This window comes from Carcharhinus amblyrhynchos, chromosome 9 (assembly GCF_965287045.1).
Source record: "Carcharhinus amblyrhynchos chromosome 9, sCarAmb.v2.hapA, whole genome shotgun sequence".
NCBI classification, from domain to species: Eukaryota; Metazoa; Chordata; class Chondrichthyes; order Carcharhiniformes; family Carcharhinidae; genus Carcharhinus; species Carcharhinus amblyrhynchos.
In genome coordinates this window covers 86,069,050-86,096,901 of record NC_137332.1, presented here as the reverse complement: position 1 = coordinate 86,096,901, position 27,852 = coordinate 86,069,050, and the positions used below count along the sequence as shown (strand labels likewise).

The 27,852-nt window shown below is 44.5% G+C and overlaps 2 protein-coding genes and 3 non-coding genes across 36 annotated transcripts in view; all 5 read left to right on the top strand.

The window, feature by feature from the left end:
- The window catches only part of zbtb37 (zinc finger and BTB domain containing 37), a 27,518-nt gene extending 20,954 nt beyond the window's left edge, over positions 1-6,564 (top strand). Inside the window, exon 5 of the mRNA XM_080196041.1 lies at positions 5,162-6,564. Coding sequence (XP_080052167.1) covers positions 5,162-5,644 — 483 coding nt within the window. The 3' untranslated portion in view covers positions 5,645-6,564. The remainder of the gene's footprint in view (positions 1-5,161) is intronic.
- A 7,600-nt stretch (positions 6,565-14,164) lies between these two features.
- On the top strand, positions 14,165-23,544 carry LOC145347977 (uncharacterized). 32 transcript variants are annotated; one of them, XM_080196015.1, is made up of 22 exons: positions 14,217-14,261; positions 16,185-16,229; positions 16,817-16,860; positions 17,547-17,583; positions 18,055-18,089; positions 18,599-18,653; positions 19,297-19,329; positions 19,731-19,784; positions 19,955-20,052; positions 20,154-20,199; positions 20,499-20,531; positions 20,718-20,750; positions 21,142-21,175; positions 21,364-21,396; positions 21,581-21,613; positions 21,799-21,831; positions 22,017-22,049; positions 22,453-22,485; positions 22,676-22,708; positions 22,896-22,928; positions 23,113-23,134; positions 23,463-23,544. In XM_080196015.1, the coding sequence occupies exons 9-22, from the start codon at positions 20,026-20,028 to the stop codon at positions 23,502-23,504; spliced, it is 468 nt and encodes a 155-aa protein (XP_080052141.1). In that variant the 5' UTR covers positions 14,217-14,261; positions 16,185-16,229; positions 16,817-16,860; positions 17,547-17,583; positions 18,055-18,089; positions 18,599-18,653; positions 19,297-19,329; positions 19,731-19,784; positions 19,955-20,025; the 3' UTR covers positions 23,505-23,544. The 32 variants fall into 32 exon arrangements, 24 of the variants coding, with proteins under 24 accessions (XP_080052142.1, XP_080052141.1, XP_080052147.1 ...); XM_080196033.1 differs by having other exon boundaries at positions 14,218-14,261; positions 19,955-19,982; XM_080196032.1 differs by having other exon boundaries at positions 14,219-14,261; positions 19,955-19,982; positions 20,411-20,531.
- Positions 17,738-17,817, top strand: LOC145348748 (small nucleolar RNA SNORD79). Its single transcript, XR_013887990.1, has one exon. It is a non-coding gene; the product is annotated as a small nucleolar RNA SNORD79 (small nucleolar RNA).
- Positions 18,447-18,530, top strand: LOC145348753 (small nucleolar RNA snR60/Z15/Z230/Z193/J17). The gene has a single exon (XR_013887994.1). It is a non-coding gene; the product is annotated as a small nucleolar RNA snR60/Z15/Z230/Z193/J17 (small nucleolar RNA).
- Positions 19,586-19,668, top strand: LOC145348752 (small nucleolar RNA snR60/Z15/Z230/Z193/J17). The gene has a single exon (XR_013887993.1). It is a non-coding gene; the product is annotated as a small nucleolar RNA snR60/Z15/Z230/Z193/J17 (small nucleolar RNA).
- Positions 23,545-27,852: the final 4,308 nt, after the last annotated feature.

Here is a 27,852-nt window from a genome sequence, read left to right as displayed (position 1 = left end):
GGGAGGGAGGGAGGGGGAATGTGCGCGTGGGCGAGGGGGGGGGAATGTGCGCGAGGGTGGGGGGAGGGGGGGAATGTGCGCGAGGGAGGGGGGAGGGGCAATGTGGGCAGGGGAGGGGGAATGTGCGCGTGTGGGCGAGGGAGGGGGAGAGAGCACGTGGAATTCTCCAGAAAAATTTTAAGTGTTGAACCTATGGGAAAACTGGAGTAATTTATACTAGTTTTTTCAAAGGAAGTTCACACTAGAATCTCCCACACTCTGCATTGCAGAGGCCACCAGCATGAATGTCATTAGATTTCAGGAGGCAGGGCCTATCCCTGCCTGGGAGGCTGAAACCAGCAGAACTCTGCGCGTGCACAGTGGCCCCAAACTGACAGCCTGCCATTGGCTGGCCAGCGGGGACCTTCCCCCTCCCTCCCTCCCCCCCCCCTCCTCCCTCCCCCTCCCCCCCCTCCTCCCTCCCTCCCTCCCCCCCCTCCCTCCATCTCCCCCCTCCCTCCCATCTCCTCCCTCCCATCTCCTCCCTCCCCCCCCTCCCATCTCCTCCCTCCCCCCCCCCATCTCCTCCCTCCCCCCCCCTCCCATCTCCTCCCTCCCCCCCCCTCCCATCTCCTCCCTCCCCCCCCTCCCATCTCCTCCCTCCCCCCCCCTCCCATCTCCTCCCTCCCCCCCTCCCATCTCCTCCTCCCCCCCCTCCCATCTCCTCCCTCCCCCCCCCTCCCATCTCCTCCCTCCCCCCCCCTCCCATCTCCTCCCTCCCCCCCCTCCCATCTCCTCCCTCCCCCCCCCTCCCATCTCCTCCCTCCCCTCCCATCTCCTCCCTCCCCCCCCTCCCATCTCCTCCCTCCCCCCCCCTCCCCATCTCCTCCCTCCCCCCCCCTCCCATCTCCTCCCTCCCCCCCCCTCCCATCTCCTCCCTCCCCCCCCCTCCCATCTCCTCCCTCCCCCCCCCTCCCATCTCCTCCCTCCCCCCCTCCCATCTCCTCCCTCCCCCCCCTCCCATCTCCTCCCTCCCCCCCCCCCTCCCATCTCCTCCCTCCCCCCCCCCCCATCTCCTCCCTCCCCCCCCCCCTCTCCTCCCTCCCCCCCCCCCCCCCCCATCTCCTCCCTCCCCCCCCCCCCTCCCATCTCCTCCCTCCCCCCCCCTCCCATCTCCTCCCTCCCCCCCCTCCCATCTCCTCCCTCCCCCCCCCTCCCATCTCCTCCCTCCCCCCCCCTCCCCATCTCCTCCCTCCCCCCCCCTCCCATCTCCTCCCCCCCCCCTCCCATCTCCTCCCCCCCCCTCCCATCTCATAAGAACATAAGAACATAAGAAATAGGAGCAGGAGTAGGCCATCTGGCCCTTCGAGCCTGCCCCGCCATTCAATAAGATCATGGCTGATCTGTCGTGGCTCAGTTCCACTTTCCCGCCCTCTCCCCATAACCCTTAATCCCCTCACTTATCAAAAACCCATCAACCCGCTTCTTAAAAATATTTAGCGAGGCAGCCTCCACCACTTCAACGGGCAGAGAATTCCAGAGATTCACCACCCTTTGAGTGAAGAAGTTCCTCCTCAACTCCGTTCTGAACCGCCCCCCCTTTATCTTGAGGCTGTGCCCCCTAGTCCTACTGTCTTTTTTGAGCGGGAAGAGTCTTTCCACCTCTATCCTATCCATCCCATTCATCATCTTATACGTCTCAATGAGATCTCCCCTCATTCTTCTAAACTCTAACGAGTACAAGCCTAGTTTATTCAGCCTCTCCTCATAGCTCAACCCCCTCAACTCCGGTATCAGCCTAGTAAACCTCCTCTGCACTCCCTCCAGGGCCAAAATATCCTTGCGCAGGTGCGGCGCCCAAAACTGCACACAGTACTCCAGCTGCGGCCTCACCAATGCCCTATACAGCTGCAGCAAGACCTCCCTACTTTTATATTCAATCCCCCTCGCTATGAAGGCCAGCATCCCATTCGCCTTCCTGACCACCTGCTGCACTTGCAGGCTGGGTTTTTGCGACTCATGCACAAGGACCCCGAGGTCCCTCTGCACCGTCGCCTGCTGCAGTTGTTCGCCACGTAAGTAATAGTCCTTCCTACCATTCTTCCTACCAAAGTGGACACCTCACACTTGCCAACATTAAATTCCATTTGCCATTTCCTGGCCCATTCGCCCAGCCTATCTAGATCCTTCTGCAGACTCTCCACACCCTCCGCACAATTTGCCTTTCCCCCAATCTTGGTGTCATCAGCAAATTTCGACACCCTACACTCGGTTCCCTCCTCCAGATCATCTATATAAATGGTAAATAGCTGATGGTAAATCTCCTCCCCCCCATCTCTCCTCCCCCCCCATCTTCTCCTCCCCCCCATCTTCTCCTCCCCCCCCATCTTCCCTCCCCCCCCATCTTCTCCTCCCCCCCATCTTCTCCTCCCCCCCCATCTTCTCCTCCCCCCCCATCTTCTCCTCCCCCCCCATCTTCTCCTCCCCCCCATCTTCTCCTCCCCCCCATCTTCCTCCTCCCCCCCCATCTTCTCCCTCCCCCCCATCCTTCCCTCCCCCCCAATCCTTCCCTCCCCCCCAATCCTTCCCTCCCCCCAATCCTTCCCTCCCCCCCAATCCTTCCCCTCCCCCCCAATCCTTCCCTCCCCCCCAATCCTTCCCTCCCCCCCAATCCTTCCCTCCCCCCCAATCCTTCCCTCCCCCCCAATCCTTCCCTCCCCCCAATCCTTCCCTCCCCCCCAATCCTTCCCTCCCCCCCAATCCTTCCCTCCCCCCCAATCCTTCCCTCCCCCCAATCCTTCCCTCCCCCCCAATCCTTCCCTCCCCCCCAATCCTTCCCTCCCCCCCAATCCTTCCCTCCCCCCAATCCTTCCCTCCCCCCAATCCTTCCCTCCCCCCCAATCCTTCCCTCCCCCCCAATCCTTCCCTCCCCCCCAATCCTTCCCCCCCCCCCAATCCTTCCCCCCCCCCCCCAATCCTTCCCCCCCCCCCAATCCTTCCTTCCCCCCCCCCCCAATCCTTCCCCCCCCCCCAATCCTTTCCCCCCCCCCAATCCTTCCCCCCCCCAATCCTTCCCCTCCAATCTCCCCGCTCCTCCCCCCCCAATCTTCCCCCCTCCTCCCCCCCAATCTTCCCCCCTCCTCCCCCCCAATCTTCCCCCCTCCTCCCCCCCAATCTTCCCCCCTCCTCCCCCCCAATCTTCCCCCCTCCTCCCCTCCAATCTTCCCCCCTCCTCCCCCCCAATCTTCCCCCCTCCTCCCCCCCAATCTTCCCCCCTCCTCCCCCCCAATCTTCCCCCCTCCTCCCCCCAATCTTCCCCCCTCTCCCCCCCAATCTTCCCCCCTCCTCCCCCCCAATCTTCCCCCCTCCTCCCCCCCAATCTTCCCCCCTCCTCCCCCCCAACTCGAAACGAAGGGTCTCCCTCCACCACACAAAACACACACAGCACACTCAAAACATTAACTCTCTGTTCTCCCTCAACAGATGCTGTCAGACCTGCTGAGGTTTTCCAGCATCTTCTGTTTCTATTTTTGTCCTGCTGTTCAGCCGCCCCAAAACAGGCACTTAATTGCATCCTTCTTACTGACATCCAGCAAAATATTTACCTTCAACACTTGAGCCAAATTTTCCATTATGTCATTGATAGTATATTTCAGTTTGGCTTTTTTTCTACACAATACCTGATCTTGGACTCATTTGTGAGATTATAGTTCCTGTAAATGGACCTTGATTGAAAACCCTATCTTTAATCACTAGCCTATACGTCTTCATACACCATGTGTAACAACTTTTGATCAGGGTAAATCACTTATTACGTTATACGTGGGATGCCTTACTATCTTTCTCATGGCCTTTGAAGAGGAGAATAACTTATCATTAGGCGAATGCCCTCAGGTTAAATTACTTGATAGGATTTATTTACATACAAAATCATATACACAAGCTAAGATACAACAAATTAATGGAAGTGCAAATGTCTTGAATCTCCTTTTTGTAAGTGTCTGAAGATGTAATCTCTAGTAGAAAGTTAGTCGGAGAAATTTATACATTCTTCACGGACAATGGTTTCTCCACTTGGATTAGCCTATTTCCCAAATAAACTTGATATATCACAACTGCACTGTAGTTACTTATTTTGGGTGTATAGTCACAGAGCTTTGTCAGTGGCTAGATTACGTTCTTTAATCCCACCTTCAAGTTTAGCGAATGGATACTGCTGAACAATGTGAGTCTTATTTGGACTGCACCACAGCTGCAACCCGGTTAGTCTTGGCAACCCCAGTGGCTGTATAGAGGCCTTGGCCGGTCCGGAAATGGATTAAAAGGGCCGACTGTCATCATGGGAGACCAAAGCTGGACGGACAAGCAACGGGGTTCATTTTAATAATAAAGTAGAATTTAATATTGAACAAACAAATTTATTTTCTCCAAAGCGAGCAAATTAAAATGGGACTGGCTGAGCAGGTGCATGGTAAAAGGGACAATAAACACATCACTTCCCACATCAGTCAGGGCATAGGGATTACAACACACTCTAGGGTGGCAGTGGTATAGTGGTATTGTCACTGGACCAGTAATCCTGAGAACAAGGTGAGATCTGGGGACCTGGGTTTGAATCCCACCATGACAGATGGTGACATTTGAATTTGATAAAAATCTGGAATTAAAAGTCTAATGATAACCATGAAAGCATTATTGATTGTAGTTGAAAACCCATGGGTTCACTAATGTCCTTTAGAGAGGGAAATCTGCTATCCTTACTTGGTCTGGCCTATATGTGACTCAAGACTCACAGCAATATGGTTGACCTGGCAATAGAGGAAAGTTCGAGATGGGTAATAAATGCTGGCCCAGCCAGTGATGCCCACATTTGGGAAAAAACCCACTGCATTGAGAGCAACAAGCCATCAGATTGCAATGATTCAACACCGTTGTTTTTTTACATTAACAAAGGAGAGAAAGCACCCAGAGGGCATTGGCTGCAGTGTACTTTGGGACAACTTGAGATTGTGAAACCTGATGTGAGATTTTGTCTTTCTTTAAAAGAAGCTGACTATTGTTAGTGTAGAGAGCTCAGTAGCACTCTAATACTGTCAGATTCAAGATAATCTGATTAACCCTTCCCTTACGTTTGCCACTCTGTTGCTCACAGCTTCTAATGTGACTTTATATTCCCTTTCAGACTGACGAGGCCCCCTTGTTTGGCGTCAGTGGCTATGAAGAATACCTGCGGGACCAAGAAGTGGCTGAGCGCTGGTACCGCTACAACCCTCGGCTGACATGCCTGTACTGTGGCAAGTCGTTTAACCAGAAGGGAAGCCTGGACCGCCACATGCGGCTGCACATGGGCATAACACCCTTTGTGTGCCGGATCTGTGGGAAAAAGTATACCCGCAAGGACCAGTTGGAGTATCATATCCGTAAACACACTGGGAACAAGCCCTTCCACTGCCATGTGTGTGGCAAGAGCTTTCCGTTCCAGGCCATTTTAAACCAGCACTTCAAAAAGAACCACCCAGGGTGCACGCTGCTGGAGGGGCTGCATAGTATTTCACCAGAGACCACCTCCAAGGGACAGAATGGGGAAGAATCGCCACCTCAGGACGAGGCGAAAGCCATAGGCGAACTGATTCACGCTTCCGTCTCAACTACTGGGCCAGATTGAATGTGCACCAGGGACAGATATCTGTCTGTGGGACCCCTGGGGGCTGCTTTTATTTTAGTGTGGACTGTTTTATTTGGATTTAGAACTGTTTATAGAAAGGGTTCTTTTATGCAGGAAAGAAAGATTGAGCCTCCCAGTTGCTGCATTGCTCCAAGTCACATGCAACTGTTGCTCCTTTAACCTCATGACTTTCCCCTGCCTTAGGAAGGTATGACTGCAGGAAGTGATTGGATCCTTGCTGCAAGTGAAGGGTGAATCCTAGGCTGTACCAGGTAGCTAATGTTGAATATTTAGATCCAACAGAAAGCATTTCCCCATTGTGTGCCATTGCCTGGTCTCATTTCTTAACCTGTCCTGGAACAGCCCAGGAAACATGTTCTGCAAGATCTGCAGTCACTTCCCCAGACATGTTGAAGTTCATAGCTGTCAGTATTTAGAAGGAACAAAACAGAAACCAGGTTGAAGGGGTAAGAAATGATAAGGAGAGTAAAGGGGTTTGGAATGGAAGTTCTTAAGCAGATTCCTCAGTGGTGGAATATCTGTGCTGTGAATGGAAAACCCTGTGGTTCTGTACATTTCTGTAAACGACTGACAAAAAGTGTTTTTAACTATAGGTAGTATGTAAAAGAATTAGGGATACTCCAAATGAATGTGTGAGACCAGGTTTGATGGTAGATTTATAGTCGAGTGGATTTGTGTGTATAATGTTTGAGTAGTGTGAGTGTGTCTTTCAACCTGGGATATCCCTTAATGAGGACTGAAAGGCAGTATTCTAATATACCTCTTATAAACCGTCCAGTGAAGCAATTCTGCATGGGTTTGTGAAAGTGTTTTTATCAATAATGGATTGGGGAAATGTACAGAACACACAATATTCCATAATTTATAGCATTCCTGGAATAAACTAATTAAGTCACCGACTGATTTTAGTGTAAAAATGCTTCTGAAGAATTGGTTAGCTGGGGGTAAGTGGGGAGTGTGGCAGATTGAGCTTGGAGCAAATGAATTGTCAGGCCAAGCCCACGTCTTTCTGACAAGGTGTGTTCTACTGAAGCACATAGGTAGGAAATATCTCTGTCTCTCAAACTCGTGTTTCTTTCTCACCCAATACTTAGTGTCTCAGAAATGCTACGAGCTTAATATGTAATACAAAAATCTTGATGAGGAACACGTTAAAGGTGTTTGTAGGATAGGTAGAGAGAAACTAAACCCAGAATAAAGGGCTTAAAATTAGATCTGGACTTTTCAGGATTGATTTCAAGGAGCATTTTCTTTACACACAAGGTAGTGGAAGTCGGGAATTGCCCCTCTAAGAAAGCTGTTTAGTCTGCAAACCAATTGAAAAGTTTAAACCTCAGGTTGACGGATGTTTGTGAGGTATTAAGTGTTATGGAACCAAGGCAGGTAAATGGAATCACTGGGTAGCAGAGTAGGCTCAAGGGGCTGAATGTTGTCCTCTTGTTCCTATTCTGCTGACAACCATGGGTCTGTTTGGTGAGGAGGGAGAAAAGTGCTTCACATCACGAAAAGCTACTTGGGTCAGAGCGACTGCCTGTCTTGTGGTTTGAATGATTAAATTAGTAACTTGTGTTTTTTTTTGTATGCTATAACATCTCCCGAACGGAAAGCCGTTCTTCACAAGCATCAGTTGTCCAGAAATTATTTGAGCAGACCCAAGTATTCCCTCAATATCGTTGACATAATTTTATGATCACACTTTGGGGACAGAAACATGCAAGATACAGTATAGAATCATAGAATCTCTACAGTGTAGACGGAGACCATTTGGCCCATCAATGCGTCAGCGACAAAAATCCCACCCAGGTCTTATTCCCGTAACCCCAAGTATTTACCCTGCTAATCCAGCTGACACTAAGGAGCAATTTAGTCTGGCCAATCAACCTAACTAACCCACACAACTTTGGACTTAAGGATGAAACCGGAGCACCACGAGGAAACCCATGCAAACACTGGGAGAACATGCAAACTCCACACAGAAAGTGACCTGAGGCCGGAATTGAACTCGAGACCCTGGAACTGAGGCAGCAGTGCTAACCACTGCTGCCTTCTTTCAAAAAGTAAAATTTATTATTGCTTCATGGTATTATATCACTACTTAATGTTGGTGGTAAATGTTTGTGGAGTTTTCCTGTTCACACACTTCTGGTTAGCTATTCTAACATAGATCCCAAGTGTTCTGGACTGCAGACATTACAATGTATTTAGATTACATTGAACTCAGCCAGGAGGGATAGAAATACCCAGATCCAAGGTTTGGAGGAGCAATGAGATGGATGAATCCAGCAGTGATTAGACAGCACAGTATTATACCAGGATACTCAGAACAAATAGATTGAGTTGTGTCACACATTAGACTCAGAACAAGAGGAATAATAACCAAAGTAATATTAATAATAGGATTATTATATGGGAGAGTGGACATTGTTTTAACATGGTGGACATGAGGTGGAGATGCCAGCATTGGACTCACCTGATGAAGGAGCAGTATTCTGAAAGCTTGTGATTCCAAATAAACTTGTTGGACGTCAACCGGTTGTTAACATGGTGGAGAGAGGGAAACTATACAAAGATGTAACCATCCTTCCCAATGAATTTTTGTTGATGGATATTTTAATTATATTTACCCACCTCTCTTCCCTCCTCTCCCAAACTTGAATATTTACTTTATTTCTGTTCAACCATTAGCTCTAGGAAGTGAATTTCACAGCAACAATTTATTTTGCCCCCCCATCTTAAGTTTCTTGGATTTAATCTTAAATCTGTGGCCCCTTGCTTATAATCTTTTATATCTGGCCTCTTCAGTGACTGTAACATCTGATTCTATCCACAATGCCCCCCTCATCATTTTTAAACACTTTTATCATATTGCCCTCTATGTTTTTAACATAGTCTCAATTTTTAGAAGTTTATATTTCCACACACTTGACAGCATCTTAGTGAGGCTGTATAAAGCCTCAGTATCCTTCTAATGTACCGCCAGTACTGCACACAGTACTCGAATTGAAGTCTTTTATTTTCTATATCCCTTGAGATAAAACCTAGAATTCCATTAGGTTTTTTTTTTACAACTTTAACCACAGACATTCTGTCCTCCTTCTGTGAACCTGTCCCATCAAATCCCTCTGCTGTCCACAGCACTAAGTCTGCTCCCACTCAGAGGAAAGTAACTGCTGTTAAATACAGCAAAATTGACCACCACCTACTTCACTGATTAACATCTGCCATTTTATGCCCTATTCTTTCAATTTTTACTTGCAGTTTCCTTTAATCTTCTAAAGAATCTATTATTCCTCCTATTTTGGATGATGTGCACATTTTAACATTACTCTTAAGTTGATACTCAAACCCATCAACAGATACCGAACAAGTGGACCCAGAACAGAACCCTGTCAGCCACCACTACCTTGGGTATCTCAGACCACTCTGGAAACTGCTCTTCATTGCTCCTCTCTGCTTCTTTCCTTCTAACCAAATTTTAATTCTGTTTGCAATCCATAATTTCATAACCCTCAGTTTCTTGTCATTGATCTTCTCTTTATACTCTAAATTCCCTGGATTCCATTAGTTTGGAAAATAGCAAACGTATCTTATTAAAAAATGGAGATAAACAGAAAGCAGGAATCTGCACGCAAGTTACTCTAACATCTGTCATTGGGAAAATATTGGAAGCCATTATTAAAGATGCTATAGCAAAGCATTTGAAAAACTTCAAGACAATCAGGCAGAGTCAACATGATTTTGTGAAAGGGAAATCATGTTTATTTTATTGGAGTTCTTTGAAGGTGTCACATACTGTTGATATCATAGAATTGGTGGATGTAATGTACTTAAATTTCCAGAAGGCATTTGATAAGGTGCCACATCAAATGCAAAATAAAAGCTCATGGTGGGATGAAACCAGTGGTGTGTCACAGGGATCAGTGCTGAGCCCTCAACTTTTTACACTTTGTATAAGTGACTTGGATGAAGGGATTGAAGGTATGGTTGCTAAATTTGCTGATGACACAAAGAAAGATAGGAAAGTAAGTTGTGAAGAGGATATCAGGAGGCTCCAAAGGGATGTATTGAGTGGGCAAAGATGTGGCAAACTGAGTATAATGTGGGCAAATGTGAAATTTCTATTTTGGCAGGAAGAATAAAAAAGAATGCGAGATTGCAGTTGCAGAGGGATCTGGTTGTCCGAGTACGTGAATCGCAAAAGGCTTGTATACAAGTATGGCAAGTAATTAGGAAAGCTAATAGAATTATCGTTTATTGTAAGAGGAATTGAATACAAAATTAAGGTGATAAAAGCAAATTACTGTGGATGCTGGAATTAAACAAAAACAAAAAATGATAAAGTCTTGGCAGATCTGACACATCTCTGGAGCAAAAATAGTGCTAACTTTTTGAGTCTGAATGACCTTTTGTCAGCTATCAAAGGGTCATCCAGACTCAAACGTTAGCACCAAAATAGGATGGTTATGTTTCGGCTGTATTTGTGAGACATCTAGAGTACTATGTACAGTATTGATCTCCTTATTTAAGGAAAACTTTAAATGTGGTTCAGTGGAGGTTTACTTGACTGACACAGGAATGGGTGGGTTATCTTATGATGAAAGATTGAACAAGCTAGGCTTTTATCTGCTGGAGTTTAGAAGAGAAAGAGGCAACATGGTTGAAACATAAGACCCTGAAGGACCTTGATAGGGTGGGTGTGGAGAGGATGTTTCCTCTTGTGGGAGAATCTAGAACTAGGAGTCATTGAAAAAATATAAGGGGTCACCCATTTGAAACAGGGAAGAGAATGATCTATTTTTTTCCTGAAGGTCATGAGTCTTTGGAACTCACTTCCTCAAAAGGCAGTGGAAGCAGAGTCTTTGAATGTTTTCGAGGTTGAGGCTTTCGATTTGATTTCTTATTGTCACATGTATTACTATACAGTGAAAAGTATTGTTTCTTACGCACTTTTCAGAGAAAGCATACTGTACATAGAGAAGGAATGCAGACTATAGTGCAGAGATACAGATTTTTGATGAACAAAGGGGTAAAGGATTACTAGAGGTAGTGGGAGGTGGGAGGTTATAGTCAAATCAGCCATTATTGAATGGCAGAGTAGGCTTAAAGGGCTGAGTGACCTATTGTTCCTTATTTGTATGTGGTACCTTGCCAGAGGCTTTTCTGAAGTAACCTACATCTAACATATTGCCACATCCACCATTGTTTTGGCTCCTCAAAACATTGAGTTTTATCAAACTTTGCTCCTTTTGTAATCTGTTCTGACTGCTTCTAAATGTGCTGTCTTTAACCAGAAATGCACCAATTCTGTTGTTACTCGAAAACTCTTAAGATTTTCCCTACTGTAGATGTTAACTGGCTTGTAATTGGCTGGATGAGTACCCACCCCTTTCAAATAGGATCATAGAATCCTACAGTGCAGAAAGCCATTCGCCCTTTGGGGTCTGCACTACCACAATCCCACCCAGGCCCTATTCCCATAACCCCATGCATTTACCGTAGCTGGTGTCCCTGACACAAAGGGCAATTCAGCATGTTCAATCCACCTAACCTGCACATCTTTGGAATATGGGAGGAAATTGCAGCACTCGGAGGAAACCCACACAGACATGGAGAGAATGTGTAAACTCTACATGGACAGTGACCCAAGCTGGGAAGTGAACTCGGTCCCTGGTGCTGTGAGGGAATAGTGCTAACCACTGTGCCACGTGAAGTCCCTTCGTTGGCCATTGCCCAGATTTCAGGAAGACAGTAATGTCTGGAAGTATAATTTGAAGAACCTCTGCAGTCACCTAAGGGTTTGAGGATGATTCTAGAATGTAACTAAGAGGTCTGGTGCTTCAGCTCAATTGATTTAAAATTTTCGTCATCCATCATAAAATCAACACCAGTTCACCTGTCTCTTTAGTAAAGTCTGATGAAAAATATTTCTTGATTATTCCAGACACCTTATTGATGATCATCTGTCAACTGAACACTGAATTATAAAGGGGAAGTTAGACAATGGGTGGGTTTTACTGCCCTGCTCGTCCTAAAACCTTCTGACTGTCCCCCCCTCAGATTCCTATAGCAGGCAGGGCAGTAAAATTCTAGCCATAGAGTTCGTGGAATGGGAGGGGAGTGTGATTGAGGATAGAGAAGGGCAGAGGGGAGTGTGGTTAAGGGTAGGGAGAAGGTCAGGAGCATGGTTGAGGGTAGGGTAAGAGGGCAGAAGGGTTAGTGTGGTTGAGGCATGTAAGGGAGTGATTGAGGAGGAGGAAGGATGAACATCTACCTAGAGGGACACATTGGACATGGGGTAACAAGGAACTTATCAATTACTCTTTTTATTACTGTCCCATTTACTGTTTTTTCTGTTCTCTCCCCTCTAAGCTATTGGCATTGACCCACTTTTAATTTTAAAAGTTAATTCTGCTTAATTAGATTGCCCAATCCTAGTGTGAGGATGATAACAGGATAGAGAACATTGCAACATAAGTGGTGTGGAAGCAGAAATAAATTGAGTTGACAATTTAGTAACTGCTAATATTGAAGGACATCAGCTGAAAACACTCATGTGTGAGCTACTCACCAATCCCCATTGGCAGAGACAGAACCATGGGGAAATAAACAGCTTTGGAGAGATTTGTGTGTATTTTGAAAAGTTTCATTTATTGGATTGTCTTGATGAAGAGTGAATAACAGGATTGTCTGCCAGTTACAGCACTGTCCATTACTCCCAGTACATTATTCCACAAGATGATGAAAGCAACAGCTTTCACACGTTCAGCCCATGCAAGTGTACATCTTCTGTGCTGCTGTTCTCAAAGTTTAGAATCAGAGGATGAGCTGAACAACAGTATATTCAAGGCAGGCTTGGCCAAGAGGAACAGAACCAAAACAAGCAGGATAAAAAGTCAAGCAGGATTCACCAGAAGGTGCAAGAGTCTATGGAGTAGACTGGAGCTATACTCATTGTAATTCAGAAGAATGAGGGGAGATCTTATTGAAATTTATAAGATTATGAAGGGAATAGATTAGAAGGAGGGAAGCTGTTTCCACTGGCAGGTGAAACTAGAACTAAGAGGGGCATAGCCTCAGAATAAGAGGGGACAGACTTAGGACTGAGTTGAGGAGGAACTTCTTCACCCAAAGGGTTGTGAATCTGTGGAATTTCCTGCTCAGTGAAGTTGAGGCCATTATAGCAAGGAACAGGCCCTTCAGCCCTCCAAGCCTGCATCGACCATACTGCCCAACTGAACTAAAACCCACTATCCTTACAGGGATCATATCTTTCTGTTCCCATCCTATTCACATACTTGTCAAGAGGCCCCTTAAACGTCACTACCGTATCTGCTTCCACTACGACCCCTGGCAATGAGTTCCAGGTACCTACTACTCTATGTAAAAAAAATCCGCCTTGTACATCTCCTTTAAACCTTGCCCTTCGCACATTAAACCTATGCCTTCTGGTAACTGACTCTTTCACTCTGAGAAAAAGTTTCTGACTATCCACTCTGTCTATGCCTCTCAATCTTATATCAGGTCTCCCCTCAACCTCCATCGTTCCAGTGAGAACAAACCAAGTTTCTCCAACCTCTCTTCATAACTAATATACATATATAACATACCAGACAACATCCTGGTAAATCTTCTGTACCCTCTCCAAAGCCTCCACGTCCTTCTGGTAGTGTGGCGACCAGAATTGAACACTATATTCCAAGTGCGGCCTAACTAAGGTTCTATAAAGCATCATGACTTGCCAATTTTTAAACTCAGTGCCCCAGCCAATGAAGGCAAGCATGCCGTACGCCTTCTTGACTATCTTCTCCACCTACATTGCCACTTTCAGTGACCTGTGTACTTGTATGCCCAGATCCCTTTCCTTATCAATATTCTTTAAGGGTTCTACTATTTACTGTATATTTCCTATCAGTATTAGATCTTCTAAAATACATTACCTCACGTTTGTCTGGACTAAACTGCCATCTCTCTGCCCAAGTCTCCAACTGATCTATATTCTGCTGTATCCTCATTGAATATTTTTAAGGCAAGATAAATTTTTGAACAGTAAAGGAATTAAGGGTTATGGTGAGTAAATGGCGCTGAGTCCACAAAAGCCGTGATCTTACTGAATGGTAGAGCAGGCTCGAGGGGCCAGATAGCCTACTCCTGCTCCTAGTTCTTATCGGATCACCTCTCCTTCTTCTAGACGCTACAAAAATAGGCTCAGTTTAGTCAACCTCTCATTATAGCGCAGCAGTCGGGTGAATCCTTTGTTTAAAGTCAAACTCCAAAGCAGGCTCCAATTTACTTCAGAAATAAAGAGGCCTCACCCCTGCCCTCCAGTCCGGAAACCCCTGCTAACGGGCCAGCCACGTGCTCGGGGAGGCTGGCGCCGGGGCCGGTGACGTCAGCCGCCCGTTTGATCCCGCCCTGTGCGGCTCGGGCCAATGGAATTGCGCGTCATGCGGCTGATGGTGTGATGGACCAATCAGATCCGTGATTGCTGCCGTCGCTTTTCGAGTTGACAAAATCCCGGCGTCCTGCGCGCGCTCTGCTTATAAAACAACGGCGACGGCAGTGGCCTGGCCTCATTTGGCGATGGAAGGTCAGTAAGGTAGGTTTGTAATTGTAGAGCTGTATGGTAGGGTGGGGACCATCTAGACACCGATCCCTTGTACTAGGCCACACATAAGCTGGTGGGGACGAGAGTAGGAGTGAATCTAGCAGTGAGCCACATGGTGGAAGCTGGGGGTGGATTATGAAGGTGCAGCATAATACATACAGAAGAATAGTGTCCAATCTGATCTAATTTTTAGCAATCATCTCAGTCTCTCCTCTAGTTTCTTTTTTATCTTATCTAACAAACATTCGTTTCTTCATTTGAACGCAAGCGAGGTCCCAGAGAATTGGAAGATAGCAAATTGGAAGATAGCATCTTATTTAAGAACAGTAGCAAGGATAACCTAGTTAATTGTAGGCCACTGAGCTTGTTGTCCGTGGTAAGGAAATTGTTGGGGAAGATTCTTAAAATCTGCATATTTATAACTGAATAGTCTCACCAGCAATAGCCAACATACTTTTGTACAAGGGAGGTCATGCCTTACAAATTTTGTTGAGTTTTTTGAGGTGATAAAAATGATTGATGAGGGAAGACTGAATGCTGCTTGCGCGGATTTTACTAAATCATTTGGCAAGGTCTCTTACAACAGGATGGTAGAAAAAGTTAAATCTCAAAAGTGAACTAGCTAGATGGGCACAGAACTGGCTTGGCCATAGAAGACTGACGGTAGCAGTGAAGGGGTCTTTTTCTGATTGGTGGTCTGTGACTAGTGGTGTTCTGCAGGGCTCAGTACTGGGGGACCTCTGTTTTTGATAGTACATGATTTGGAAGAAGATGTAGCGGGTCTGATTGGTAAGTTTCTTTATGATACAAAGATTGCTGGAGTTGTGGATAGTGATGAACATTCAGAGAATATGGTGTGATATAGGCTGGAAAATTAGGTGGACAAATGGCAGTTGGGGTTTGGTCCAGGTAGATACAAGGTGATGCATTTTGGTGGATCTGATACAAAGGAAGCTATACAGTAAATGGTAGCATCATCAAGAGTATAGACACAAGGATCTGGGTGTGCAAGCCCACAGATCCTTAAAGGGGCAGTACAGGTAGAAAAGGTGATGAAGGCATATGGTGTACATTATTAGACAGTGCATAGAGTATAAAAGGCATATGATGCAGTTACATAGAACGTTGGTTAGGTCACATGTGGAATGCTGTGTCCAGTTCTGGTCTCCACTCCTACCAGAAGGACGTGGAGGCTTTGGAGAGTGCAGAAAAGGTTTACCAGGATGTTGCCTTAGCTATGAGGCGATATTAAGTAAACTAGGACTCATTCTCCCTGGAAAGATGGAGGTTGAGGGGTGACCTAAAAGAAGTTAATAAAATTATGAAGGGCATAGGGCAAACAGTTGGAAGCTTTTTCCCAGGTCAGAAATGACAAAAACAAGGGGTCACAAGTTCAAGGTTAAGGGGGAACAAGATTCAAGACAAATGTGTAGGTGATGTAATTTAGCGGGTTGTGGGGGCCTGGAATGTACTGCCAAGCAAGGTGGTTGAGGCAGAAATGCTAGGATCATTTAGGACTTACCTGGTTAGCCACGTGAACAGACTGGGAATAGAGGGATAGAATCTGATGGTCTAGTTAGGAACATGTGATCGATGCAGGCCTGGAGGGTTGAAGGGCCTATTCCTGTGCTGTTTTGTTCTCTGTTATCTGCTAGTTTTATTGTGGTAGCAGATCAGGCCTGGTGAGGGAGGCTCCACACAAAAGGCACAGATTCCCAGATGGGTGAGCGGGCTGGTGCCAGACCCCAGGACCATGCTGTGATGAGGCTATGTTGGTAGGGACATCTGAGCCCCTGTGATGCGATTACAACATGCTGAGCATGGGTTCTGCAAGTGGAATTATGTGGTCGGTGAGGAATGGATTGTTAAGGTGTCCTTTTTGTGGCCCTCCTTGACTGTTCCTTTCTCCTAAAGGTTTTCCAGTTGTCTGTCCCCACTGAAGAGTGCTAAGTAATTCAGGTACGTAAATCTACCCACTGTTACCTTAGCCCCCTTCATGCCAACTGCTGCAGTCCTTTACTAATTTGCACCTTTGTTCTGCCACCCACACATTCTGGTAATTAATGGGCTGTTGCTACATTTCAGGCTTCTGTATGCTCATTTGCATTCCGTTGTCCAATACCACCACCCCCACAGTATGAGCCTCTGCTCTGACAAAAGATCATCCAGTCACAATGTTGACTCTTAATCTTCACGTATGCTGTCAGACTGCTGTGATTTTTGTTTAGCCTTTTTTTTTGCTTATTGCAAGGGCTTGTTTATCCATTGTCCCTGTTTGCTGTTTTAGTGCAGTGCATGATCTAAGGGAAAATGTATAAAACTGGTCTTTTGACCATTACAGGGCAGAACCAGGTTTATACTACACTGGAGGAGTGAGGGGTAATTCATGCAGTTATTTTGTTGGCTCTTGTGTCTAGTCTTTACTGCCAGTGATTACTGAGTAGTGGTCAGAAGTGTTTCTGAAAATCTATTGAATGAGGCTTGTGGCTTTTGGTTACCAGATTTCCATGTTGAGGATTGTGAGTGATTCTATCATCTCATTCCAGGTTTGATTGCTTCTGCCCAGCAAATCTCCATCTGGCCTGCTCAGGTAACTTCAGCCTCGCTCTTCCTTTACTGTGTATGCAATTTAAGTTTCAGTATTTTAAAGCTGAAATGTCCCAGTGAAATTGATATCAGGTGTACCTGCAAGTCTGGCAACTCCTTACCAGCTCCATCTCATCCTGTGCACAATGATGACGGTTATTTGCTACTCTCGACTTCGGGATGACGAAGACACAACCCACTGTTGAAATGTATCTGAGGCACATGGTTGCTGGTGTTTTAAGGATATTCCAGATTTACTGCAACAGGTTGCCATTTTTATTTATGCCAATTGTGGATTCAATTCTGGAGAAGTGATGCATTTTGATAGGTAGCATAGATGGGTAATGGTGAATAAGTGGCTGTGGAAACTGGGACCTGGAAGTATACATTAAGGGCATAGAATAAGAGAACAAAGAGGGTATGCTGAACTTGAATAAAACAATTGGTTAAATCTCAGCTAGAACATGTGGATGACCCCAGCTGCTACACTTGGAGAGGAGACTTATAGTAATTTGCAGATTGAGCAAACATGAAACTTGTGTGGTTTGGGTCTGGCATGCTCTGTAAATTCAACTGCAAGTATTAACGGACATGGTAACAAATTGAATAACAAATGTGATGCTTATTTGGTCTGTGTAGGCATGATGGGCAGAATGATGTGATTCTGTCTAAGCTTTCTCTCTTTTGCAGGTATGAATGTTCACAGCAAATACAGGAATCTGTTGTGGTGAGTTTTCATTAACCTGGACATTCTATCAAGTAGTTAGGAAAAGTATGACCAGTTGGGCCTAATGGCCCCTTAGATAAATTGTGGTGATTATGCCAACTTAGTCCCCAGTGTGTTATAAATTTAATTGCATTGAATTGGGAACATTAATTTGTACTGTTGATGATGTTAATGCAAATACAATGGGAATCTCTCTGAGAAAGAGTGAAAGAGGTTGCAATTACTGAACCAGTACAATGTTATTTCAGCCTACTGGGGGTGTTAATATCCCGCTTTGTTCAGGCTCTCGATACATGATCTTCCACTGTGCCTCTTGGTCATACCCCCTTCCAATCGGCAACTTTTTATACTAACTGGACAACTGGATTCCTCCCTCCCCCAGACATTAATGTTTATGACAGTAACTACAGCTCCATTTAGCCAATCTGCTGTATTTCTGATAAGTGTCTAATGATGATTTTTGTTTTCCAGGTACATGCATTGTCCAAGGACAAGACTAATGGAAGGTAAGTAGACCCTGTTTCAAAGTGTGACCCTGTTACAATGCTCACTCCTTTAAAATGGAGTCTCAGGTGTGCAGTTACATGTCCCTTCATATCCAGATTTTTGATGTGGAGTGTCACTGATATTGCCCCATTTCTGAACTGCATTTAACGAAGATTGCCAATTTGTCTCATATCCCTGATATTTTCCTCCATTTCATTTTGTCCAAGCTCATTTTAAAAACTACTGCATCTGCTACCACCAGGCTTTATAGCATATTGTGGTGGTACTACTGCACCTCCATCTCCAGTGTTCGAATGTAACTGCTGTCTGTTTCTTGGACATTTCCTGGAGCTGCATTGTTTCAGGATTTTCAGTCTGAGGATTGAATGATGGAACTCATAGTTCAACAGATATTGATGAAGATTGAGCTTTTAGTCTTTCGCTCCTGTCTGACATTTCCTCTTAACATATATCATGCAGCTTATGACTTTTTTTCCCCTGCCCTGAGTTGGTAACCTTGGTCTTTCAGGTTCCAAATTTGAAGTTGGCCATTGGACCAGTCTTGATGTGCAATGATTGCAGAGGTGAGAGTTTTTCCTGGGGCTGTAGCACAAATTTTGATGTTGATCTTGCTGTTGAGTATTGAGGTAATGAGAATCTGGGTGACAATGCCAGTGTCATTGAACCAGTGTAGGCAGCTGGTGATGCCTGAAGTAACCCCCTAATATTGTAAGTAGAGCTGTTCTGCAACTTTGAGTGGGGGAGGGACACAACTTCAGTGACCCACATTTATTTTGGACAATGTAGCTCTTGCTGAACCATACAGTCCTTAGTGCAGAAGAGTCCATTGAGCTTGCACCAACAACTACTCTGCTGTGTCCCTGTAACCCCTTGTATTTACCCTGCTGATCTCCCTGACACTAAGGATCAATTTACCAATCAACCTAGCCCATATCTTTGGACTGGGAGGAAACCCATGCAGATATGGGAACCTGCAAATTCCACACAAACCTTTTGGGTCCCTGGTGCTGAGGCAGTAGTGCTGATCCTGACACTGCAGAATGGGATGAATGGCATCCATTGCACCTGTTACCAGTGTGGCGAATAGTGAATTTGCCTTTTGTCATCCAGCTGCATGTACCTGTATTAGTTTGTCCTCTACCTTGAGTGTTCCTTTTGTCTGTGTGCAAGTCACTTCTGTTGTCTAATGGAGCCTTTATTTTTCAGATGCTTGGACTTTTCAAAGGACTGGACTAATTGGTGAGTGGATGGTACTGATGGAGTGAACTCTGTTACAATGCTTGCTTGTAGTCATGAGTTGTGCAGTTCCACATCTGAACTGAGGATTGACTTGAGACCTGTGCTTGGCTTGAAGTGTTCAGATGTGTTGGAGCCCCAGGTGTGTGTTTTAACACACAGCTGCACATTGCCCTTCTTAGAGTAATGTAACTGCAGAGCAAGCTGGCATGCTTGTCACCATGTGGAGCTGCATTGTTTCAGAGTTTTCAGTTTAATGGAGGATTGAATGATGAACTCATAGTTCAACAGATACTGATGAAGATTGAGCTTTTAGTCTTTCGCTCCTATCTGACATTTCCTCTTTAAATAAATGCCAAGTTTCATTTGACATTTCCTGCACTGAGTTCTGATTTCTTTTTCAGATTCCTGCTTCAGTCTCCAATGTGAAGCTGGGCTAGTGAACCAGCCCTGTTCAGGTGTGTGGCATTCAATATGTTGAAGCTTCAGGTTAGACCTTTTCTGTATGATGATTGAATTAGGTCGCTGAATAGATGAGGAGAAACAAGTGACTGACAGAAACTGATGTTTTGTTTTTGAAATGTTTTTCATGAGCCCATGTGACAGACTTATTTTGCTCTCTTTCCAGGGTTTGGAACTGTTGTGATTCTTGCACAGTAAGTGTTCTGCTCCATTCTATTTTCTGAAAGAGTGCCTGTGATGAGAACTTGGAGACCTGAGTTGCCAGTGAGGACTTCTGATATTAGCTCTAACTGATTTAGGCACATCACTTAACATTTGGTCAGATGCACAGTTGTTACCAGCATTGATATAACTTTCTGTTACAGAATTCCCCAGTCCTGAAGTGGTGGGATCATTGGGACACCAGTCTAGGTGAGTTTGGAAAGCTGCTTTTCCAATGTAGCAGTATATTTGCATAGGTGTTGCTTTCTGGCTAAGTGGTGGTTTAGGGCTAATTGTCTGATCAGAAAGCAAATGTCTGCTTTAAATACAATTTTTAGCTATCCTTTCAAAACTTGCGATGAAACCTATGATAGATTCTGCCATATGAACATGACTGATTCAACTGTTTTTACTGTTCCAGTTTAATCCAAGGTTTCACTGCTGTCTGCACGACCTGTCCAGTGATTATTGTCTTAATGGTAACTGCATAGTCTCCATCCGTTTTATAGGGAAGCTGCATCAAATGAGCATCACAGGCTATGGTGAGATTTAGTTATCTTTCCATAAACTTTTTTATGAAACTGATGATGATGATTCTGCCATATGAATGACTGATTCAACTTTGGCCCGTTCAATTTTTTTAATCTGAAGTGTCACAGCTGTCTGTCTGCATGACCTGTCCAGTGATTGTCTCATTGCTAACTGCATGGTCTCCATCTGTTTTATAGGGAAGCTGCATCAAATGAGCATCACAAGCTATGGTGAGATTTAGCTATCCTTCCTTTAAACTTTTGTATGAAACCGATGATGATGATTCTGCCATATGAATGACTGATTCAATTTCTGGCCCGTTTTTAATCTGAGGTGTCACAGCTGTCTGTCTGCATGACCTGTCCAGTGGTGATTGTCTCATTGCTAACTGCATGGTCTCCATCTTTTTAATATAGGGAAGCTGCATCACAAGCTATGGTGAGATTTAGCTATCCTTCTATAAACTTTTGTATGAAACCAATGATGATGATTCTGCCATATGAGTGACTGATTCAATTTCTGGCCCGTTTTTAATCTGAGGTGTCACAGCTGTCTGTCTGCATGACCTGTCCAGTGGTGATTGTCTCATTGCTAACTGCATGGTCTCCATCTGTTTTATAGGGAAGCTGCATCAAATGAGCATCATAAGCCTATGGTGAGATTTAGCTATCCTTCTATAAACTTTAGTATGAAACCAATGATGATGATTCTGCCATATGAATGACTGATTCAACTTCTGGCCCGTTTTTTTTTTAATCTGAGGTGTCACAGCTGTCTGTCTGCATGACCTGTCCAGTGGTGATTGTCTCATTGCTAACTGCATGGTCTCCATCTGTTTTATAGGGAAGCTGCATCAAATGAGCATCATAAGCTATGGTGAGATTTAGCTATCCTTCCTTTAAACTTTTGTGTGAAACCAATGATGATGATTCTGCCATATGAATGACTGATTCAACTTCTGGCCCGTTTTTAATCTGAGGTGTCACAGCTGTCTGTCTGCATGACCTGTCCAGTGGTGATTGTCTCATTGCTAACTGCATGGTCTCCATCTGTTTTATAGGGAAGCTGCATCAAAAGAGCATCACAAGCTATGGTGAGATTTAGCTATCCTTCTATAAACTTTAGTATGAAACCAATGATGATGATTCTGCCATATGAATGACTGATTCAACTTCTGGCCCGTTTTTAATCTGAGGTGTCACAGCTGTCTGTCTGCATGACCTGTCCAGTGGTGATTGTCTCATTGCTAACTGCATGGTCTCCATCTTTTTAATATAGGGAAGCTGCATCAAAGAAGCATCACAAGCTATGGTGAGATTTAGCTATCCTTCTATAAACTTTAGTATGAAACCAATGATGATGATTCTGCCATATGAATGACTGATTCAATTTCTGGCCCGTTTTTAATCTGAGGTGTCACAGCTGTCTGTCTGCATGACCTGTCCAGTGGTGATTGTCTCATTGCTAACTGCATGGTCTCCATCTTTTTAATATAGGGAAGCTGCATCAAACAAGCATCACAAGCTATGGTGAGATTTAGCTATCCTTCTATAAACTTTAGTATGAAACCAATGATGATGATTCTGCCATATGAATGACTGATTCAACTTCTGGCCCGTTTTTAATCTGAGGTGTCACAGCTGTCTGTCTGCATGACCTGTCCAGTGGTGATTGTCTCATTGCTAACTGCATGGTCTCCATCTGTTTTATAGGGAAGCTGCATCAAATGAGCATCATAAGCCTATGGTGAGATTTAGCTATCCTTCCTTTAAACTTTTGTATGAAACCAATGATGATGATTCTGCCATATGAATGACTGATTCAATTTCTGGCCCGTTTTTAATCTGAGGTGTCACAGCTGTCTGTCTGCATGACCTGTCCAGTGGTGATTGTCTCATTGCTAACTGCATGGTCTCCATCTTTTTAATATAGGGAAGCTGCATCAAACAAGCATCACAAGCTATGGTGAGATTTAGCTATCCTTCCTTTAAACTTTTGTATGAAACCAATGATGATGATTCTGCCATATGAGTGACTGATTCAGCTTCTGGCCCGTTCATTTTTTTAATCTGAGGTGTCACAGCTGTCTGTCTGCATGACCTGTCCAGTGGTGATTGTCTCATTGCTAACTGCATGGTTTCCATCTGTTTTATAGGGAAGCTGCATCAAATGAGCATCACAAGCTATGGTGAGTTTTAGCTATCCTTCTATAAACTTTTGTATGAAACCAATGATGATGATTCTGCCATATGAATGACTGATTCAACTTCTGTCCCGTTTTTTTTTAATCTGAGGTGTCACAGCTGTCTGTCTGCATGACCTGTCCAGTGGTGATTGTCTCATTGCTAACTGCATGGTCTCCATCTGTTTTATAGGGAAGCTGCATCAAATGAGCATCACAAGCTATGGTGAGATTTAGCTATCCTTCCTTACACTTTTGTATGAAACCAATGATGATGATTCTGCCATATGAGTGACTGATTCAACTTCTGGCCCGTTTTTAATCTGAGGTGTCACAGCTGTCTGTCTGCATGACCTGTCCAGTGGTGATTGTCTCATTGCTAACTGCATGGTCTCCCATCTCTTTTATAGGGAAGCTGCATCAGAGGCTATGGTGAGATTGCAATGTTGAGTTGCTAAAGTTAATATTTGTCTGGCCAGGAACCAGTACAGTTCAATGAGCTGTCACTTGGCCACTGCTTCTCTAACTGAGGGAGGCCAAATTTGAGGAGCACATCCTGCATCCAGCTCGTGCATGGAAATGATGAACTGTATTCTTGAACTCTCGTGCTGATAAAAAGATGAGTGCAATTGTCTGATCTGTGCCAGCAACACAGTGTAGTTGTACTCCAAATAAAAGTTGGTGTTTTAAAAAGCTGAAACTTGCAATGTTGCCTTCAATTGGTTCAAATTTCATGTCTGTCTTTCTTTCCCTTTTCTAGATGAAGCAGAGCCAATTATGTTCCACATTTACCTTGGTGTGACTTAATTGTATCTGAAATGGCAAATAAATATTGAGCTATTGCTTTGTTTTGATTATTGTTCGTTATTCCACATCAATTCTTGTAAAAGACACAATTTCCAAGGGGTCAACAGTTTGTTTACTAGGTGCCTTTTCCATTATGGGTAGGGGTTAACAGTGGCAAGGGCTGTGCTTAAATGGCATGGGATTAATGCCTGGTTTAGATATGCTTCACTTCCTGCTAATGTTAATGGTGGCAATAAACAATTCAGCTGTTCCATGGACTTTGTGTAATACCATTCAATACAATTGCTTAAAGCGCCAAGGTTGGTGTTGTGCAGTGATCAGACACAATGGAGTGAGTTGAGAGCAGTGCAATCCTAAGTCTGCAGCTTTCAGCATTGTCTGCAACTCTAACGTCCATGCTTGGCTCTAAAAGGCTGATGTGCTTGGGTAGAACTTTGGTCCCTAACCATGGACCAATTAGGCAGATATTGGAAACTAGCAGCTTGGCTGAAATTGTACTGGGTCCCTGGCATTGAGGCAATTGTACCACCCATTATAAATGCCATGGGTCATGAACCCAGTTCCAGATATACCAATTCCCTACCTAAGTCATTATTATAACCCCTTTTAATATTACAGTGTTAGAAGGGTTATGTGCATATGCAACTTAACCATGCTTTAGTAGTGTGGTTTGTCATAAATGTAGATGAAGTTGCTGGCTGATAAGTGATTGTTACATTTTTTTTTATATATGGTTCTCTCTTAATAGGCTTTGAGAAGCCCAACTTTTTGGCTATCTCCTCTTTCCCCCTCTTTCTAATCTTTCCCTCTGGCTTGTATCCTTTTTCCTGCCAGCTTCCATTTGTAAACTCCCTTGATTTATCTATACAATAAAAGTACTAAATGGGAGTAAACTGGTACAGTGATAATATGGACAAGTCAGCTAGAGGTGCCAGCTAATTTTATCTGGAATTCTAAGACTCATCTTTTGTAATGTCCAAATCAAGATTGTATGTCCTGTTGGGAAGGAAATTGCCATCCTTGTGGGATTTGGTACCCAGGGAGTATGTTGGGAATGACTTTACATGATTTGGAGTTGGGGAATCAAGTGTACTGGTGTCAAAATTTGCAGATGACAGTGGCAGAGCGAAGTGTGCAAAGGAGACAGTCTGCAAAGGGAGAAAGATAATCTGGATGAAGGTGTAGCAGATGGAGTACAATGTTGGTAAATGTGAGTACAGTAAAAAGTCTGACAACACCAGGTTTCAGTCCAACTGATTTGATAGTAAATTCACTAGCTTTCAGGTGAGGTCATCCATTTTATTAGGAAAAGCATACTGCTGTGCAGAGGGAGCTGGGTGTCATTGTGCATGTGTCAAAAAGTTGGTTTGTAGTACAGCAGTTAAGGCTAAATGGAATTTTGGCCTTTGTTGTTAAAGGGATGGAGTTTAAAAACATACAGCTGCAACATAATCATCCTCAACTGGTACTCCACAAGGCTGTGTTTAGTAATGGTAGACAACACCACCACAATCCTCAACACTGGTGTCCCACAAAGTGATGTTCTCAGCACCTACACCTGCGCCCAAGCTACCTTCCAATTTGATTTTCAAGTTTCTAGATGACACCACCATAGTGGGTTGGATCTCAATGAGGAGCCAGTACAGCAATGAGATAAGAGAATTGGGTGAACTGATGCAGCAACAATTTCTCCCTCCAATGTCAACAAAACAAAGATTGTCATTGCAGGAAGCATAAAGGAGAACATGGCCCTGTCTACATCAATGGGGATGAATGTAAAGGGTTGAGAGTTTAGGTAACCAGATTACCAACAAACTTGTGCTGGTTCTCCCATGCCAACACTAGTTAAGAAAGCCCACCAATGCTTCTAATTTCTCAGACTAAGGAAATTTGGCATATTAGCTATGACTCATCAACCTTTTACAGATACACCATAGCATTTTTTCTGGCTGTATCATAGCTTGGTATGGCTCCTGCTCTGCCCAAGACTGCAAGGAACTACAAACGGTCATGAATGTTGCCTAATCCATCATGCAAACCAGCCTCCCATTCATTCTGTCTCAGCAAAGCAGCTAGTGTAATTAAAGACTCCATGCACCCAGGACATTGTCTTTTCCACCTTCAGAAAAAAGATATGAATGTCTCAGATCATGTACCAACCAACTCAAGAAAAGCTTCCCTGCTGCTGTCAGAGTTTTGAATGGACTTAGCTTGCATTAAGTTGATCTTTCTCTATAGCCTAGCTATGACTACATCCTGCACTTTACAAAAAATGTATTTTGTAAATTGAGTTTGCATCTTTATATGCCCCATTTGTGAACAGAACTCTCATTCACCTGACGAAGGGGCAGCACTCTGAAAGCTTGTGGCTTGTGCTACCAAATAAACCTGGTGTTGTGAGACTTACTATGCTTACCCTAGTCTAATGCTGGCATATCTACATTGTGTAATTTAGTTGCCATGTTTCCCAGATTGCAATACTGACTGCACTTAAAAAGTACGTTGGCTGTAAAAACACTTGTGAAAGATATGAGAACCATTTCTCCCAACACTGAACAAAGGAGCATCAGATGGCACACAGTGGAGCTCGATATCATCTTTTTAAAGGGGAGAGGATGCAGTGCAGGTAGCAGTCTGTTTTGAAGAATGATCACAAGTGAACACCTCGAACATAGATGGAGCAACCATTATTTCCTTTGGATTTGTAACTGGCTGAAGAGGTAAATAGGTAAAACGGAAATAAGTATCCTTATTGATATCAGATATGTTCCAGTTTCTAACACTGGAAATTTCACAAATCTAATGGACTGTTCATTTGAACTGTAAAAGTTACTATAATCACAATGTCATTGCATATTCACCAATTAGAAGAAAGAGTTTTTTCAATTTATTCACGGTAAGTAGGGATTGTTGGCTAAGCCAGCCAGTGTTTACTGCCCATCCCTAATTGCCCTTGAGATTGTGGTGGTAAGCTGTCTTCTTGAACTGCTGCTGTAGGTACACCCACTGTGCTGTTAGGGAGTTCCAGGATTTTGACCCAGTGACAATGATTTGGAAAGATATTGCCATTTCTTCAGAATGGTGAGGGACTTGGAAGGGAACCACCAGGTGCTGATACTCACAGGTCTCTGCTATTCATGTCCTAGATAGCAGTGGTCATAGGATTAGAAAGTGCTATTGGTGAGTTGTTGCAGTGCATCTTGTAGATAGTACACTGCTGCCACTTTGCATTAGTGGTAGAGGGAGTGAATGTTTAAGGAAGGGAATGGGGTAAATAATCAAATGGGCTTTTTGTCAGGCATCTTGAGTGCTGTTAGAGCTGCACTCATCCCTTAAATATACAACATTCCATTACACTACTGACTTGTGCCTTGTTGACAGTGGACAGGCTTTGGGAAGTCAGGAGGTGAGTTACTTATCATGAGATTTCTAGCCTTAGACCTGATCTAGTAGCCACAGTATTTCTATAGCTAATCCAGTTCTATTCCTGATCAATGGGAAGTAGTTGGATGGGGGATTTGGCAATACTGATGTCATTGAATGTCAAAAGGCAATGATTGGATTTTTCTCTTCCTGATTAAAGGATGGTTGGCTGCTGTTTTATTGGGTGTGAGTTGATTGGCTTTTGGTTGATGGGGTGGGGTTTGATGGGTGATAGGTGATGGATAAATTGCTGCAAGTTGATGGCTGATTGATGTGGGGCAGTCTGAAGGGTGTTGGGTAATGGTGATGGTTGTAGGCACCTGGGGGATGGTGCTGGGTAATTGGGTGTTGGTTGATTGGTGAACATTACAGTGCAGTACAGGCCTTTTGGCCCTTAATATTGCACTGACGTATGAAACCAATCTAAAGCCCATCTAACCTACACTATTCCAGTATCATTCATATGCTTATCCCATGACTATTTAAATGCCCTTGGCGAGTCCACTACTGTTGCAAGCAGGGCATTCCATGCCCTTACTACTCTAAGTAAACAACCTACCTTGACATCTGTCCTATATCTGACACCCCTCAATTTAAAGCTATGTCCCCTTGTACTAGCCATCACCATCCGAGGAAAAAGGCTCTCGCTGTCTACTCTATCTAATCCTCCGATCATCTTGTTTGCCTCTATTAAGTCACCTCTTAACCTTTTCTCTAATCAAAACAGTCTCAAGTCCTTCAGCCTTTCCTCGTAAGACCTTCCTACCGTACCAGGCAACATTCTGGTAAATGACCTGCTCGTTTCAGGCCCTCAAGTGCACGTATGCGCCGTGCACGACTCCAGCGATGGTCATGCGCAGTGTAACCCTCGCCAGTTTGCATGCGCAGTGGACCAGAGCCAATCCGCACGCGCAGTGTGA

Coding starts and splice junctions, on each gene's coding strand:
- LOC145347977 (XM_080196016.1), top strand. CDS start 20,026: ATGAGAACTTGGAGACCTGAGTTGCCA. Junction 22,486..22,675: donor AACAAGCATCACAAGCTATG/GTGAGATTTAGC, acceptor TCTGTTTTATAG/GGAAGCTGCATCAAATGAGC. Junction 23,135..23,462: donor AAGCTGCATCAGAGGCTATG/GTGAGATTGCAA, acceptor TCCCTTTTCTAG/ATGAAGCAGAGCCAATTATG.